The following is an 18,239-nucleotide window of genomic DNA, read 5'->3' as shown; positions in this document are numbered from 1 at the left end:
TTGGACTAGCAGGTAAAACGAGTTCTGGACTGAGTGGGACAAAATAGGCTTTGAAATAAAACGTTGCATTAGAAATAGACGATTCGGTCTGAAGCTCAGAAAGCTGAACTGAGTTCACCGATAACGGACTCTTGTGTCCCGGGGGGGGGGGGGTTAGAGTACGAGCAGAACATTTCCACTCATGCCACTGATGCTACAGGTGCTGCAGAACGCAAGAGTTTTGACTTGGATTGGCGAGGACTCGAGGGGGAGCGAGTGTGGAGAGCAGAACGACGCCAGAACGAGAACAACGGGCTGTTTGGGTATTTTTGAGGCAGCGTGTCCGACACTCACCAGGCAGTGCCGTCCAAACGGCCATGACAGTCTTCCTTTTACAATGTAAAGATATGCAACAGCTCAAAGAATGATATTAGAGAGAAAACTGTTTGTTTGGTTTTTTTTTGTTGTAGAAACACCACAGAAAACGTGCATCTGAAGAACGGATGATATCTGCGTGGTGGACAGGAAGCAGAGAGGCACTGCGTCACAGAAAACTCTCACCGGGGCCGACCGGCGACGGCTTGATATCCTCCGCCACTTTAAATAGACTCACCCACCACAATATGGAAATATATGACTATGATACAGAAATCAATAATTACACCATTTGCATTCAATTTTTCATATAGTTTCATCATGTCGCCTATAGAGATTCATATAGATTCCTCACATGCCTTGACAAGTTGTACACGAGTGGAGTTGAGTCTCTTTTTTTCCTTTTGGAGTCACATGTTTCCTCGGATCAGGTGGTTTGGAGAGACGGGCTGAACCGGGCCGGCTCAGATCCATCGGTCCTCCACTGATGTTCCCCCTTGGGGGTGGGGTTGGAGGTGGGGGGGTGGGGGGGTGTAGAGAGGAGGAAGGCTCGTTTTCATTCCTTTTTGTCCTTTACGAGTCCTGAGGAGATCTCTGCTGAATCATCAGAGCCCAACGTGTGTGTGTGTGTGTGTGTGTGTGTGTGTGTGTGTGTGTGTGTGTGTGTGTGTGTGTGTGTGTGTGTGTGTGTGTGTGTGTGTGTGTGTGTGTGTGTGTGTGTGAAAACGAGAGAAGATCCTGTCTGATAAGAGCGACAGATCAAAATGGAGATGATGATGATGCTTCCATCCAGTGACGAGCTTCATCACTGCTGCCGGCGCTGCTTCGACTCCGACCATTGAGAAGCTGCGATGACGACAGAAAACACTCACTTGCCGCCTTTCTTTTTTTTTTTAACCCGCAGAAGAAAGTAGAAGAGGAGTTAGCAGGAGGACCCCTCCCCTCCTCCTCCATAAGCTGAGGGGAGGCGCACCAGAGGAGGAGGAGGAGGAAGAGGAGGATGCTGATAATGACCGTGTTGATAAAAACTTGAGAGAAAGTCCACGCTGTTGTTGATAAAGTTGCGGCGGTCTGCTCACATCCGAGAGCCTCGCTCCTGGAGGATCTGTGAGGACAGAGAGGAGAATCATCTGGAACCAGGCTCAGACTCAACAGCTCATCTAATCAGGTTCACTTCAGCTCTACAGGCAATGAGGCTGGTGTCAAATTACCAGCGATCACACCTGCATGTTAGCAGGAGGCTTTTGCAGAGGTCTGAGACATCAAACAGGCAACAGTTTACGACAAATATGATTTACTTTCACACTCCAGGCTGCAAAGTGACCTTCCCCTACCCTCAGCGCTCTCGGCACAACGCCGTTCACGATGAAGAAGTGAAAGGTTCACCCACCTTGGCCTTCTCGGTGGGCTCGATGACAATGCCGTTGGTGGAGTTGTTGAGTTCCCGAGAAACTACACATAGAAACTCCGCCTGGTCCTCGTTGCCGTAGTTATAAGAGGAGCCGATGCTGATGAGCTGAAGACCAAGAAAAACAAAGGAGATAAGACTTCCAGGTACATTTTTGTCCATTTTATTTGGTAACTGTCACATTTCTTCTTGTTTCTCACGCTGGCGAGTTACTGACGGGGGAACAATGTGTGTTAGACACAGAGATGGAAGCTTCTGGAATTTATCAGAGTTCTAAACCATGTCAAGAATAAAGAATAATAAGGAGCTTGATGATGTTTGATACTTCTATAGTGTGTCAGTTGGAGAGTTCAAGAATATGAAGACATTGTCGAACGAACAAGGATTCAAGAACGTGTGAGGAAGTTCTAGAAATTGACGGGGTTCTGTGAAGTGACGGTGATCAAGAAAGTGCATTTAGGAGTTCTCAAATACTAGGGCAGTTTTTCAATGCGTCCTCCAACTAACAATCAGATTATGGAGCATCTTCCTCTTATAACATCCAGATTATAGAGCATCTTCCTCCCCGAACATCCAGATTATAGAGCATCTTCCGCCTCTAAAAATCCAGATTATAGAGCATCTTCCTCCATTAACACTGAGATTATAGAGCATCTTCCTCCTCTAACATCCAGATTAGAGCATCTTCCTCCTATTAACATCCAGAATATAGAGCATCTTCCTCCTATTAACATCCAAATTATAGAGCATCTTCCTCCTATTAACATCCAGAATATAGAGCATCTTCCACCCTCTAACTGATGTAACTTAAACTTGGAAATTACTTTTCTATGTAACTAGTTACTGTCTGCTTATACAGAAAAGTAACTGTTAGATATTTTCAGAAACATGCTCTTGTTCTTGTTATGCTGTCATGAACTCTGGAAGTTTGTTTTCAGAAAATGCTTCTTAAACAGAATTAGAACTGAACACACTTTGTTTCTCCACATTGATGCTTGAATCAGAAATTAAAAGGTTAAAAAAAACAACAACTCTGAATTCTCTGCACCTGCTCAAACTTCCATCCGTCCGACATGGTGGAAACCATCTGAGTGAGCTCCTCCTCCTGGCACTGTAGTACTCGGTACACGTGCTTCACCGGGCCCTGAGGGAGGCAGCAACACACACAAGGCTCTTTCACTCAGGACGCAGATTTTAATCCTCCGCCTGATCCTGCTGCGACTGTTCCAACGTTGTACCTGAGACGTTCGGTTCTCGTTGTCCCGTATCCTCTCCTTCACCAGCCGCACCAGCGAGGCGATGTTGTAAAACTCGGCTTCCTCGAGAACGCCTGGAATAAAAAAGAAACCTCACTGTCTGGGCTTCGATTTGTTAAATTCTCAAAACACTAGATTTTGTTAATGCTGCTTCACTTTTCTGTGAGTCGTTTGAAAGTAGTGGACAAATCACAGTAATAAATACAGTAAGAGTAATCATTTCAGTTTCCCTGTTAGAGAAACAAACGCGTGATATTATTGTCTACAACCCACATGAGTCGGTCTGTTGTGATCCGTACACACGCTCATACATTTGTTTCCTCATCTTTTCGATGTGAAGCACTTTGAGTTGCATGTCGTGGTCTGAACGCCGCGGCCTGTCGGTTCATGCATTAATTGATGGATTGGTGACCGATTGGTGGGTCTCCGTGGGGCTGAGGTGGCCATATGCTTTGGTTTATATTTACAGGTTTAAATGAAGAAACATGACAACTTTTTGGATGTGAGGTTACAGTCAGAAAATGAGAAAAATGCTGGTTTAACGTCTTGTCTGCTTCCAGCCGCTCTGTGATTGGCTGGCCGGACTGACCGGAGTAGGGTGCAGCGCTAAACATGACCTTAAGACAGAGGAAGCGGTGCAGAAGATGGACGGATGAAAGTTTTAACTAAAGAATCTCAGCCTGCAGCACTTCCCCTACTTTTGACTCAGATGAGCGGATTTTACCTTCTTCAGCCAGATTCTTGTCCATGATCAGTTTTCCATGTCGAAGGTAGTTGAGGATGGGGCCGAAGTATGTGGGGTCCCTGTCGATCAGGTAGGCTCCTGTCTCGTCCTGTCAGGGTGCAAACAGTGGTTCAAGTTAATCCCTCATCAATACGATTAGTGGGTTCAACATCCAATCCAAACATCACTGGTCTGATCAACCCTGTCGTACTGTCGGTGTGTCAACGTGTCCTCGAACCTCAAGTTGGCCCTACAGAGGTCGAATGTCACTACTGGTGTTTAGGTGTGAGCGAATGGGTGGATGAGAAAGACATACAATACATACGTCCATCCAAAAATGTACTGAAGATTTAAAATGTGCAGTTTAAATGTCTTGTTCCACAAACCACAATATATTGATCTTTTTGATCAGACTACACAGGGATCAATAAAGTACATCCACGTGTGTTTCTAATCGATCGATTTGTGTTTTCTCGTGGTCGCCGAACATCTCATTCTGTTATTTTGCCTCTTAGAGATCATTTCCTCCCAGTTGTTTACAGATGTTTGTCATTTTGAGTCGTATTCTTTTAATTTCATCTACTTGTTGTTTTGGTCTTTTGGCAACATTTTATGTCCGTTTGTGTCACATTGAATTTCCTTGTTTTGTGCAGACTGACCGGGAGAGGCTTGTTATCAGCACACAGTTTAGAAACTCCTCATTGACGCTAGAAGGTTGTATTATTGTCGATACTTATGAACTTAATGAAAATTTGTTCCCTTAAACGTGTTTTTTTAATTAAAATATTGTAAAATAGTAATATAACATTGATCCCAATAGATGCAGATATTTTTGTTCAATAAAACAACGTCCATCCATCCATCCGGGGCCGGGTCGCGGGGGCAGCAGTCTCAGCAAGGATGCCCAGACTTCCCTCGCCCCTCACTTCCTCCAGCTCTTCCGGTGGGACCCAAAGGTGTTCCCTGGCCAGCAGAGAGACATAGTCTCTCCAGCGTGTCCTAGGTATGCCCCGAGGCCCGGAACACCTTCCGAGGGAGGCATCCGAAACAGATGCCCCAGCCACCTCAGCTGGCTCCTCTCGATGTGGAGGAGCAGCGGCTCTACTCCGAGCTCCTCCCTGGTGACTGAGCTCCTCACCCTATCTCTAAGGGTGCGCCCAGCCACCCTACGGAGGAAACTCATTTCAGCCGCTTGTATCTGGGATCTCGTTCTTTCGATCATGACCCAAAGCTCATGACCATAGGTGAGGGTAGGAACGAAGATCGAGTGGTAAATCGAGAGCCTCGCCTTTTGGCTTAGCTCCTTCTTCATCACGACAGACCGATACAGCGACCGCATAACTGCAGACGCTGCACCGATCCGCCTGTCGATCTCACGCTCCATCTTACCCCCACTCATCAACAAAACCCTGAGATACTTGAACAATTCCACTTGGGACAAGGGCTCTCCACCGAACTGAAGGGGGCAAGCCACCTTTTTCCAGTCGAGAACCATGGCCTCGGATTTAGAGGTGCTGATCCTCATCCCAGCTGCTTCACACTCGGCTGCGAACCGCACTAGTGCACGCTGAAGGTCCAGGTTTGATGAAGCCACCAGGACCACATCTTCTGCAAAAAGCGGAGACGAGATCCTGTGGTCCCCAAACTGGACCCCCTCCGGTCCCTGGCTGTGCCTAGAAATTCTGTCCATAAAAGTTATGAACAGAACCGGTGACAAAGGACAGGCCTGCCGGAGGCCAACGTGCACTGGGAACAGGTCCGACTTACTGCCTGCAATGCGAACCAAACTCCTGCTCCGGGCGTACAAGGACCGGACAGCCCTTAGCAAAGAGTCCTGGACTCCATATGTTTTCTTTGAAATTATTTCAATTTACCAGGGGGTTTGGCCAGATTGGAGCGTCTTGCAGGCCTGTTTTTACCCACAGGCCTGATGTTTGACACCCCTACATTAAAGGAACTTTGAGTATTTGGTCCTCTGGAGTCAGAGTCCACACCCCCATGACGATGTTCTGGGTCTTCCTTCATATCTCAATGTGAGCAAACCAAATACTGCATTTTATCCATCTCAACATCATGTCTTCACTACGGTGGCCTGGAAGTGCAAAACACTACAACCTTCAAAAAACACTTAAAATACACAAACACTTTCCAATTCAAAAAACAACTTAAATAATGAAGCATGTTTAAAATTAACTATCAAAGCTTAAATGAAGCCTCAACCAGCCATCAGTACCTGTAGGCCACAAGGAGGACAAATTCTCGTCTTTTAACCCTACGGTGGCCTGGAAGTGAAAACACTAGAAACTTCAAAAAACACTTCTGAATCCAAAAAACACTTTCCAATTCACCACAACACAACGGAAACGTGTGGTACTTGCTGACAGCAGGGTCGTCACTGATTGGACGCACTGCCAATGACATACTCACTGCTGATTGGACAGAAGCGCAGTCTGTCTCTGTAACAGGAAGTCATTCCTCCTCGCTGAAGCACGGTCCGTTGATTAAAGACTGTCTTCCATAGTGAAGACACAAGATATTTTGTCCTCATTGTGGCCGACAGGTACTGACAGCTGGTCGAGGCTTTATTGAAGCTTTGATAGTTCATTATAAACACGCTTCACGATTCGAGGCTTCAATGACGCGCAGTGCTCGAGGAGGACATCTAGTGGTCGATAAAATTAAGTGCAATGGAGACGTGCTGTTGACGTTTCCATAGATTGCTTTGGATTTGAGTTAGCATGCGCGTTCCTGTTCAACTCCACTAAATGATTGTATGGTTTGTTGTAGACACAATAATAATGTGTCAACGGCAGGTACCACACCTTTCCATTGTGTTGTGGTGAATTGGGAGGTGTTTTTTGGATTGGGAAGTGTTTTCTGGAGTTTGAAGTGTTTTGCACTTCCAGGCCACCGTACTACACAGATTATAACAGACATTTATCCTCCCACAAAACTCCAGCTTTTGTTCTCCTGCCTCCTGCTATTTTCAGGGGAAGAGATGTCACAATAGTGTTTATAGAAGTATTACATCATAGTCAATAGTGATGAGTATTTCTCTAATTGTCTTTCTCTCTACGTCTGCTGTGTTTCACAGTGAAGTTGATTTTAGTGTATTTTATTGTGAGTAATTCTACCAGGTCCCAGCAGAGCCGTGGCCCACCTTGTCGGAGTCCAGGTCCGGGTCTTCCTGGCACAGCCGGAACAGGAACGACTTGGGGTCCCGGCAGAGGGTCTGCTTGGTGGTCATGAAGTAGGTTCCTCCGACGTTCAGCCGCACCCAGCGGGGCCCCGGCTTATCGCCCGCTTCGGACGGGGAGCTGGGGTTGCTCTTTACCGGGAAACCGAACACCGACCTGCCTCCGCCGCTGCAGCCACCGCCGCCGCCCCCGCCTCCTCCCCCGGCCGGGCTGAGCTGGCTGCCCCGCGGAGGGACCAGCAGGGTGGGCGACGCCAGGCGCACCGTGCCGCGGACCTCGCGGTGCTCGGCCGGCTGCTCCACGGTAGCGGCCCCGCTGGGCTCCACGACGTGCAGCTCGGCCATGTTCCCTCCTCGCGGCGTGCGAACAAGGAAGGCTGTTGTTGTTGCGGGAAGAGGGGCTCGGCTCCGGGCCGCGGCTCACTGCTCACTGCGGGGAGAAGCGCTCGGCTCCGGGCCGACCTGTAAACACTCTCACCGGAGAGAGGCGCTCGGCTCCGGGCCGACCTGTAAACACTCTCAGCCGCGGCGGCCGCTGGTCATCGGGGCGTCGCTGCCCGGACTCGAACCTCCTCCTCCCGCAGAGCCGCAGATTCCCGGTCGTATGAGACTACCGGAGGCCGCGCGGTGTGTGTTGCACCGCGGTTAATCGGTTATTCGTTCCTCCGGTTAATTTGTTCATTCTCCGTTGAAAATGAGAGAAACGCAAAGCTTCCGGGTTGTAACGTGATTACTGTTTACTTCCGGCGTGTCAGGCGCGAAGGAGCTGGAGAGGACCAACCTGCGGCCCGCTTCCATCACCCTGCAGAAAATCCTGGAGTCACCATTTAATATGATCAGAATTCAAACCAACGTTCTGAATTTAACAGATTCTTAACAAAATTAGGCTAATTAAAGAAACATTATGGTGTTGGATTCAAATGTACAACAAAATAACAAATGATACATACAATTCATCTTGGAACATCCAAACAAACTTTAATAGAATACATCCCAATAACAATAATAGTCTTGTCCAGCTAAAATGTAATAAAGACAATAACTTGCCAAAGATATAATAAAATACTTATTTTTACAAAAACTTATAATGAATCTTATTTCTAAGAAGTGCAATCCTGTTTGTATTATAACATTTTTGGCTGCAGTTATTAGTCATTGGGAGCATTTTTTCAACATACCTTCATTGTGATAACTATTTGTTATTGTTGTTGATTAGTTGTCTCATCAAACCATTCAACTACACCAAAGCCATCAGAAAACTTCTGGAGATGGTCCCAGTGCAGTAGCTAGAGTCCGTGTGTAGAGGGTGAAGAGAAACGGAGAGAGATTATTTAGATTAGTTATTAGTTTGAGATAAACAGGAAATAATATACAGGATATATATATATATATATATATATATATATATATATATATTTTTTTTTTTTTTTAAAAAAGGTCACAAAGCTGATGCACACTTTTGAAGCTGGTTTACTGTACATTAATATAAATGATCTATTTTGTATGGGAATGTCACCACATTCATCCAGCCTCTGTTGTCGTATAATTAATTACATGCGGGGTGTAATACAGGCTACAGTGCCGTATTTGACCTATAGGGGCGCTATGTGCAGTATCTTGTCTGTCCTGTGTTGCGTAATACTGGCTGCAGTACCTTATCTGGCCCGCATGGCGCTGTGAGGCTGTCGCTGCTCTTTAATGGACAGTAAAAGAAGAATTTGACTGGTGGTGGGCGCGTTGTTTTGCTTCGGCTCCTTAGCTCTGTCAACCTCAACGACAGGTATTAATTTATGAATTTAGACTCTTATTACACATCTGACATTGCTGAGCCACGCTGTAATACGTGTGTAATTAGTGTACGTTTCATTTGAGGCGAGGAGCTGCTGTTAGCATCCCTATCCCACAAGCTAGTTAGCCGGTTAGCATTGAGTAGCTGTTATCGCTGTAAAATGACGAAGTCATAACAACTAACAACCTGTAATAAATCGCATCACAGTGGTTATAAACAAGTTAAAAACGCATGCTGATTGTATTTTGTGTAAACTGGAAGCCTTGGTGTTGAGTAGAGGTGTTTGTTTAACGGGGCTAAACGTCTCATGAAGCCATGAGCGAGTTCAGGATCCACCACGACGTGAACGAGCTGCTCAGCCTGCTGCACGTGAGAGGCGGCGACGGGGCGGAGGGATACATAGACCTGCTGCAGAAGCACCGGACGCCCTACGTGACGACCACCGTGTCAGCCCACAGCGCTAAGGTGGGTGGAACGCCGCTGATCCACCTTCTGATAATACACTCATCAGGTCCTGTTGTTCAATCGGAGGAGGTTGGGGACAGGTATTACCACAGTGCAGACTCACTCCATCCATCCATCAAACCCAGGGAGACAATCACTTTCACTCCCATCCACGCTTAGGGCCAATTTAGGGTCACCAAATAACATCACATGCACAATTGTGGACTCTGGGTGAAACCCGGAGTACCTGGAAGAAACCGACACACAAACAGGAGAACATGTAAACGCCAAACAGAAAGGCCCCGCAGGTATTTGAACTCCCTATCATATTACTGTTTATTGAGAGAGCCCTAACCACTGCACTACTGTGTGACCCAGACATACCAGATAGGGAAAGAAATGGAGAACACCCCTCATTGAGACATGAAACAAACCACAAAAAGACACTTATGAACAATTAAAAGAAGGAAATTGACTTCAACATGGTGTGTGGGAGACAAGTTATCCATGAAAATATCACAACACATGAAAATGCAATTACAAGACGATAGTAAAGAGGATCCAAATGTCTCCAGAGACCCTGACTGACTTACCATGACTATAAAAGGCCGCAAAGTGTCTGATGATGACCACACATAGATCCAGAAAGTGTTGCAAAATATGTTTTAAAATAATCTCAACAAGAGACAAATTTACAACAAATATTCCACAGAAAGATGTAAATAACTGCAAGATGAATTCACACTGATAAGAGCTACCAATAAAATGACCACAGTGGCTTGAATGAACATGTGTGTTGTCTCATGTGATGCTCTCTGTTGCTATAATTCTCAGGTCAAACTTGTAGAGTTTTCTAAAACCCCCGAGGACTTCTTGAGGAAGTACGAAGAGCTGAAATCCAAAAATGTTCGAAACCTCGACCCTTTGTTGTATCTGCTGTCCAAACTCTGTGAGGACAAAGAGGTAAAGCATCATTCCCGTCATGTATTCCTAGTTGGTTTTGGATGTCACTATTATAATCAAATCAATTGATTTCACACTAAAGAAGCTTTATGTTGTTCTATAGACGCTCCAGTTTCTCCAGCAGAACGCCAAAGAGAGATCAGAGTCGTCGGCAAACACAACCACGACCACCAGCTACACTGCGTCTCAGACCAGCACCAAAATGTCCATGCAGGAGCTGGACGAGCTGCGAAAGAAGCTGGGAAACGTGACGGCCAGCTCCAACGCTCCTCTGGTGAGTTAACATGGCACATTGGAGGACTTGGTGGAATCGCCCATCCCTTTGAAAATCACAAACAGCTTTATCCAACATGAGATTAAAGCATGTCCCAGCTGACTGGATGAAGGCAGGGAGACATTCTGGACTGGCCATCAGTGCATCACAGGACAAACGCATAGAGGCAAACACTCATATTCACACTTGTTGGACCTTTTCAGGCCTGTTTATGCTCAATACTAAGCACACACAGATAAGAAGTCTTCTATCTGTCTTCTGTGTTAATTATGTGCAAACAGATCCATACCACTGCTAATCAGGTTCTTCAGTTCATCTCAACAAAAAGAACAAATGAGACAATAGAACTTAAAGGTCAACAGCAGAGGAAAGACTGAATATGTGCGTGGATACAAGAATATCTACGACTGGACATCCGGACTAAGTTGTTGCCTCCTATCGTTGAGCTTCTGTTACACTACATCAAACGTCACTGCCCTCTACTGGATGCACTGCTTAACAACACTGTAAGAGATGCCTGACAATGTTTGAAATGCATGTGTTTGGACTGTTAGAGACAATCTGCAGACTTTGTACAGACTGGACTCGAACCGGAGACATTCACACTACAAGCATGTGCTGACTGTCTGAGAGCGGGTGTTACTATCATCATCAGTGAGTGTGTGTGTATGTGTGTGTTTATGGCATAACCCTATAGACGCCCATGCACCGCGCCCAAACCGGCAATTATGCAATTACCTGTTGACTCGAGTGTAACGGCCCTTCGCTTTCATGGATATGCGTTAGTGCTTGAATATGCATGCGTGTGTGTTTATAACCGTCCTCCTTCTACAGCAAGACAAAGTCCCACATTGAACCAGTTGAAACATTGACAGATCATAGTAATGTCAACCATTACTTATTTAAAACTTAAATCCAATAATTCCTCTAATCTTTCTAGCCTCACTGCTTCTTTCCTCTGTGTGTGAGCTTGGGTACACGTTTTGCAACCTAGCCACTTCCTTTCCTTGCCGCAGGACAGAGACCGTTTATTGAACCAGTGAAAACACCACAAGCTCACATCTCTACCTCATGTCAAACAAAGTAACACAGAGGACAGATGTTGAACTCGTGAGGACATTATTCCCATTAAACACCACACACTTAAACCTTATCGTTTTACACATTCAAAACTTAGAATCTAATACTTAATAGTGCTTTTCACTCAAACTTATAGGCTAAGCAGGCATTAGCTTCTACCTTGTATTTACTCTTAAAACTACCTTCGAGTTAAATCTATCTCTTCCCCTCACTGCTCTTGCTCGGCCTCTATGATCCACTGAAGTACCACGTCCATCTGTCCAATAGACTGGCCTGACCATCTGGCTTCTTCCACGCCATGGCCTCTCCTGACCCCTGACCCCTCTCTCTGGTCTATACCCCATTCCCTGTCTATCCCTGTACTGCTGATTTTGCTGAATCGCGGGCTGACGATTCAACCCTTCCTGACAGTATCTCTGGGAATGTTCCCACAGCCGGCTGAGGTCACGAGGAAGATGCTGAGGGACAAACATAACAAGAAGAACCCCACCCAGCCCAACCCCGTGTTTCCTAACTGGGTGTACGACCGCCCGGCTCTCATCGGGGACTTCATCACCGGTCCGGCGACTGCAGCAGATCCGGCCGTCACCGTCGGTAAAGTGGAGACATAATCCTGGATGCCGTTTCTCTGTGAGCTGTGTCTTCTGGCTACTCACTGTGTTTGGTGTTTTCTGTGATCAGGCACGCTGCCGCTGCCCACTCAGGAACAAGCTCTGGTGGAGGATCTGCTCTTCGTCCTGATCGGAGTCGACGGGCGAGACATCACGGCTCAGCCGGTGCTGGGGAGGCAGAACCGCTCCTTCATCGTCGACTCCACCCTGGACATGTCCATCAAAGAGCTGGTTAACAGAATACTGCCTGTCGCTTCGTATTACTCCACCATAACACGGTAAGGGAGAGACCCAGGGGCCCACCAATGACACAGAACAAACAAAAAGACACAAGCAGACTTCTTCATAGTTACATTTCTGCTGCTCATTCACCTTAACTTTGTATTAAACTGGATATTTTGAGATAAAACTTTGAGTTTTAAAGGAACAGAACTGTCCTGCAAAGACTGTCGGGGATGTGACTGTTTGAAAAACCTCAGAAGAAGAATCACCAGAGTTGAATTTGTCCTCCAGGTTCATCGAGGAGAAGTCGTCCTTCGAATACGGCCAGGTGAACCACGCCCTGACGGCGGCCATGAGGAATCTGATGAAGGAGTATTTGATCCTGGTCACGCAGCTGGAGCACCTCCAGCGGCAGGGCCTGCTGACGCTGCAGAAGCTCTGGTTCTACATACAGCCCACCATGAGGACCATGGAGATACTGGCCTCCATCGGTAGGAGTCTGAATGTCCTCCGTCTGTGTGAGTGGGTGGGTAGGTGGACTGGAGACCTGTACAGTGTGTATCCAGCCTTCCCTCTCAGTTCGCTGCCATCCTGGAGGCGCTGAATGTGATGAAGCAGTGCAGAAGGTGAATCAAGTCACAGTCTGGTCAGGGATGGTGCCGTTCACAAGTTCCTCTTTTTAACCACTAGTGGGCGATATAGCAAGAACACAGCAATAGACCTTGTGCCTCACAAATATTTATCTATATTCTGTATCTAATTTATTATTAAGAGGCATTAACTTTAAAAACGGATCATTTCTGTCCTCAAACTGTATTTTCTATTTATTGTTTTATCTGTGATGTATCTGCAGCGTCCTCGGTGGACAAAGGAGAGTGCATGGGCGGCTCGACGCTGAGCTTTCTTCATGACCGAACCTTCAACTACACGGGCGACAGCCAGGCTCAGGAGCTGTGCCTCTACCTCACCAAAGCAGCCAGCGTCCCGTACTTCGAGATCCTGGAGAAGTGGATCTACAGAGGCATCATCAAGGATCCTTACAGGTGCAGCTGGTGCCGGGACTCGTGCAAAACCTTTGCTTCTCTGTGTGTTTACGGCCGTTTCACCTCCGCAGTGAGTTCATGGTGGAAGAGCACGAGCTGCAGAAGGAGAAGATTCAGGAAGATTACAACGACAAGTACTGGGATCAGAGATACACCATCGTGCAGCATCGCATTCCCTCCTTCCTGCAGAAGATGGCAGACAAAATATTAAGCACAGGTACTTTTCCTTTTTTTTTTTTTACTCCTCCTGGTGATACTACCAGTATGCAGCATGTAATCTTACCCAGACTTTTATTTTGCCGTCACCACTAACTATGTCTCTGTGCAGGAAAGTACCTGAACGTGGTGCGGGAGTGCGGCCGCGACGTGACGTGTCCTGATGCCAAGGAGGTGCTGTACACGCTGAAGGAGCGGGCCTATGTGGAGCAGATCGAGAAAGCTTACAACTACGCCAGCAAGGTCCTCCTGGACTTCCTCATGGAGGAGAAGGAGCTGGTGTCGCGTCTGAGGTCAGGAACCCGCCCTGCTGGATCTCGTTTGAATTGTTGAGTAGAAAACATGTCAACGTGTCTGTTGCCTGTTTTCAGATCGATCAAGCACTACTTTCTGATGGACAAAGGAGACTTCTTCGTGCACTTCATGGACCTGACGGAGGAGGAGCTGAAGAAGCCGGTGGACGACATTGTTCCCCCGAGGCTGGAAGCGCTCCTGGAGCTGGCTCTGAGGATGAGCACGGCCAACACGGACCCCTTCAAAGACGACCTGAAGGTGTGTATGAACTGCTCACAGCTAATGCAGCGGAGGACGGTGGAGCACTGCTGCAGAGCGTCATCTTACATTTGATTCATCGATGATGTGAAAGTGACGCGTCCAGATAAAGAGAGGACGTTTTCCTGTTGAATTGAATTTATTTGAAATTTCTACATGTGCATACAAAATAAAACATGCAAATATATACATCATTTGTGATGACATGTAAAAAAAAAACAACAACAGAATGACACAAAAAAGTCATAAATAAGATTTATTTCCATTGTGGTCCTCACAAAAAAAATTATTTGATGAAATTAAAATAAATTCAAAAAAATTTAATTGTGATATTGTAGTGAACAATTTAAAAACAGAAAATTGGACAAAAGTATATCAATTTAGAATAAATGGATAAATGCAAGTTCTACCTATAGAAATCTATTGCACAAAATGATTACTCACAAATGTGTGTGTGGAGAGAGAGAGAGAGAGAGAGAGAGAGAGAGAGAGATCCCAACATAAATGATCACAGACTGATTACTCATAAAAAAGAATAAATCAAAATGAAATGAGAAATATAAACTATGTATCACAGTTAGTAAAAATGTATTTGGTACTATAGAAGTAGTTTGTATAGATTCCAATAAAAACCTTTTGACTTGTTTTTAAAAAGCCTGTTAGTTGGTGTTAGATTGGAGATGTGTGGGTGAGCTGTTCCAGACTGCAGCTCCAGTGTCCTGGATTCCTCTGATTAAGAAGGGGAGGTTTTGTTTTGTGTTCACTTCTGGATCTCAGTGTTTTCTCTCCTGTCTTCACTGAAACATTGTGATGTGAACTGAACACACTAAGAACAGCAGAGACTTTTCCTTTTCCTAACTTCTTTCTCATTTCTACAATTCATCCCACGGTGGGGCTGGAGGGCCTTACGCTTGATAACACTGTTCCACACTGAGCCGAGGAGTTCTGGTCCATCAGCTCAGACTTCAGTGATCCAGCAATGATTTGCAGAGTTTAACATGAGGAACTGAGAAAGAAGGTCATCTTTCCAGGAGTGTAATACTCTGACTCATGCATATTGATCTGTGACGCTCCGGCGTTACTCATCCAGTGCTCCGGCCTCACAGGATCCTCTCGGCTCATGTTGCTCATCCAGTCTGAGTCACTTTATTCTCCCCGCAGATCGATTTGATGCCTCACGACGTGATCACCCAGCTGCTGCGCGTGCTGGCCATCGAGACCAAGCAGGAGAAGGCCATCATCAACGCAGACCAGACCGACGTGGCCCTCAGCGGCCTCGAGGCCTTCTCCTTCGACTACATCGTCAAGTGGCCACTGTCGCTCATCATCAACAGGTGGCGAGTCGGCGGATGATGATCAGCCTCCAGAGCTTCCTCTGGGCTCTTCTCCTAACGTGAGCCTGTGTTGACTCTGCAGGAAAGCACTGACCAGGTACCAGATGTTGTTCAGACACATGTTTTCCTGCAAGCACGTGGAGCGGCTGCTGTGCAACGTGTGGATCAGCAACAAGGACTTCAAGGAGTACTCCCTGCACTCCGCCAAGTGGTGAGCACAGTCAGGATGTCATGTTGATTTCTGCCGCCAAGCAAAACGTCCTCACGCTGTTTTTCCAAACACGACGCGTCGGCAGGTTCTCGGCGGCGTTCGCCCTCCGGCAGCGCATGCTGAACTTCGTTCAGAACATCCAGTACTACATGATGTTTGAGGTGATGGAGCCCACCTGGCACATCATGGAGAACAACCTGAAGACGGTGAGCGAGCGAGTGAGCGAGTGATCACGTCTCCATGTTTTGGCTTCTCTTGTGAACACGCTGTGCTCTGCCAGGCCTCCAACATCGACGACGTGCTCTGCCACCACACCAGCTTCCTGGACAACTGCCTGAAGGACTGCATGCTGACCAACCCGGAGCTGCTGCGCATCTTCTCCAAGCTCATGTCCGTCTGCTTCATGTTCACAAACTGCATGCAGGTCGGTTCCTTAAACCTTAGAAGCTCAGTTTTCTCACAGAAACCTCTTCTCTGAAAGTGCTGAGTAATCAAACCGGCTCTGCGATCCTCAGACTTGAGTTTAGGTCTTAGTGTCTCCATCGTTGTAGAGTTTTATAAAAGCAAAGCAGTGAAAGGGATTACCCTCTGAGCATTTGTTGAGCTCCCCTTCGCTCTCTGTCGCAGCGGTTCACACAGAGCATGAGGCTGGAGCGTCTCTCCCAGCAGGGGGCGACAGACGAACCGCCGGCTCAGAGCGAAGCGGCCGAAGACGTGGAGAAGAAGAGGCAGCCCACGAAGGTAACAAGAGATTATCCATCAACACCTCTCCTCTCACACATTTCTGTCCAAACAGAGGTGTGATTCTCAAAAAGTGCACAAATACAGATAATCTCCATACGATTCATGGAAACATGCTTTTCAAATCCAGAACTGCTTCAGTGACACGTGACCGTTTGTCCTCCCGCTCCAGTTTCTGTCGGACCACGCGGACGCCGTCCAGTCCGACGCCGGCTTGGAGGTGACCATCGGCAAGTTCGACAGTAACTTCAGCACGTTGCTGCTGGAGCTGCTGGACAAACTGAGCATCTACAGCACCAACGACTGCGAGCACAGCATGATCAGCATAATTTACAGGTGAGGCAACACGCTTCCATCACTATGAACGACACGCTGACGTCACTATGAGCGACACGCTGACGTCACTATGAACGACACGCTGACGTCACTATGTGCGACCCGCTGACGTCACTATGAGCGACACGCTGACCTCACTATGAACGACACGCTGGCGTCACTATGAGCGACACGCTGACGTCACTATGAACGACACGCTGACGTCACTATGAACGACACGCTGACGTCACTATGAGCGACACGCTGACGTCACTATATGCGACACGCTGACGTCACTATGAACGACACGCTGACGTCACTATGAACGACACGCTGACGTCACTATGAGCGACACGCTGACCTCACTATGAACGACACGCTGGCGTCACTATGAGCGACACGCTGACGTCACTATGAACGACACGCTGACGTCACTATGAGCGACACGCTGACGTCACTATATGCGACACGCTGACGTCACTATGAGCGACACGCTGACGTCACTATGTGCGACACGCTGACGTCACTATGAGCGACACGCTGACGTCACTATATGCGACACGCTGACGTCACTATGACCGACACGCTGACGTCACTATGACCGACACGCTGACCTCACTATGAACGACACGCTGGCGTCACTATGACCGACACGCTGACCTCACTATGAACGACACGCTGCCGTCACTCGGCCGTTTGAGTCCTTGAAAACACTTCAACTGGACTTGAATCCACAAACAAGAAGCACTTTTCTTTCATTTCTTTATCTTCATATTCAGGATAGATTAATTGATTAGAATGGATTTATTATCCTCATCTTCCTATCCTGCCTGTGTTTCTCACCATAACTGCTGAGATATAAATGAGAGTAATCCGGCTGTTTGTATATATGAAGGACTATTTTATGGTATATACTCATGATACAGTGCAACCGTCCACAGACGAATCCAGTCATGTACTTTAAATCCATGCCGGAGTCACAACATCGACAATAATCCTCCTGTTTTGGTGAATCTCTCCTCAGGTTGGACTTTAACGGTTTTTACACGGAGCGTCTGGAGAAGATGGCGGTGGAGCGCAGTCAGAAAGCTGCAGCGTAGCGGCTCGTGCTCCACCCTGCATTAAACAATTCCACGTTCTATATGGTGTCCCAGAAGTCATTTAAAGCTTCTGTACGTGTGAGTGGTGACACTCCTGATGTGTAACTTATTGTATGTGTACAAATAAAGTGTTGCTTTGTATTTCACTGAATTAAAAGGACTGAACGAGACTCCAGACTGGTTCCTTCGCCTCGGCGCCGAGACTCATCGTTTCTCATGTGCACGCAGTAAAAAGTGACAAATGATGACATTTGAATGTTTATTCTACTTAGTTGTGGCTTTAAAAGTAGAGAAATCTGAACATTTCGAGAATTTCTGTGGGATTAATAAAGTTTCTCTTCTATGATTTTCATGAGAATTTGATGAATTTTTATTTATGAGTCATAAAATCTGACAAACACATTTG

The 18,239-nt window shown here is 46.8% G+C and overlaps 2 protein-coding genes across 3 annotated transcripts; one reads left to right on the top strand and one right to left on the bottom strand.

Annotated features, from left to right (window-relative positions):
• Positions 1 to 422: 422 nt before the first annotated feature.
• kctd2 (potassium channel tetramerization domain containing 2) lies at positions 423 to 7,683 on the bottom strand. The gene is made up of 6 exons (XM_080484799.1): positions 6,903 to 7,683; positions 3,743 to 3,851; positions 3,001 to 3,092; positions 2,811 to 2,906; positions 1,745 to 1,870; positions 423 to 1,459 (listed from the first exon to the last, which is right to left on the bottom strand). Exons 1-6 carry the CDS (start codon positions 7,281 to 7,283, stop codon positions 1,430 to 1,432), a joined length of 834 nt encoding a protein of 277 aa, XP_080340925.1. The 5' UTR covers positions 7,284 to 7,683; the 3' UTR covers positions 423 to 1,429.
• Positions 7,684 to 8,635: 952 nt separating this feature from the next.
• On the top strand, positions 8,636 to 18,003 carry tubgcp2 (tubulin gamma complex component 2). 2 transcript variants are annotated; one of them, XM_080460131.1, is made up of 18 exons: positions 8,636 to 8,718; positions 9,041 to 9,192; positions 10,006 to 10,134; positions 10,238 to 10,408; positions 11,923 to 12,082; positions 12,170 to 12,377; positions 12,613 to 12,812; positions 13,175 to 13,364; positions 13,436 to 13,581; positions 13,693 to 13,873; positions 13,952 to 14,132; positions 15,294 to 15,466; positions 15,549 to 15,677; positions 15,763 to 15,883; positions 15,958 to 16,101; positions 16,317 to 16,418; positions 16,591 to 16,754; positions 17,758 to 18,003. In XM_080460131.1, exons 2-18 carry the CDS (start codon positions 9,043 to 9,045, stop codon positions 17,831 to 17,833), a joined length of 2,625 nt encoding a protein of 874 aa, XP_080316257.1. In that variant the 5' UTR covers positions 8,636 to 8,718; positions 9,041 to 9,042; the 3' UTR covers positions 17,834 to 18,003. The 2 variants fall into 2 exon arrangements, with proteins under 2 accessions (XP_080316257.1, XP_080316256.1); XM_080460130.1 differs by having other exon boundaries at positions 16,305 to 16,418.
• The last annotated feature ends 236 nt before the right edge of the window (positions 18,004 to 18,239 follow it).

The sequence above is a fragment of the Lipophrys pholis genome, assembly GCF_963383615.2.
Source record: "Lipophrys pholis genome assembly, chromosome: 1".
NCBI lineage: Eukaryota > Metazoa > Chordata > Actinopteri > Blenniiformes > Blenniidae > Lipophrys > Lipophrys pholis.
The sequence above is the reverse complement of the archived record's forward strand: the minus strand, read 5'-3'. Positions and strand labels throughout refer to the sequence as shown.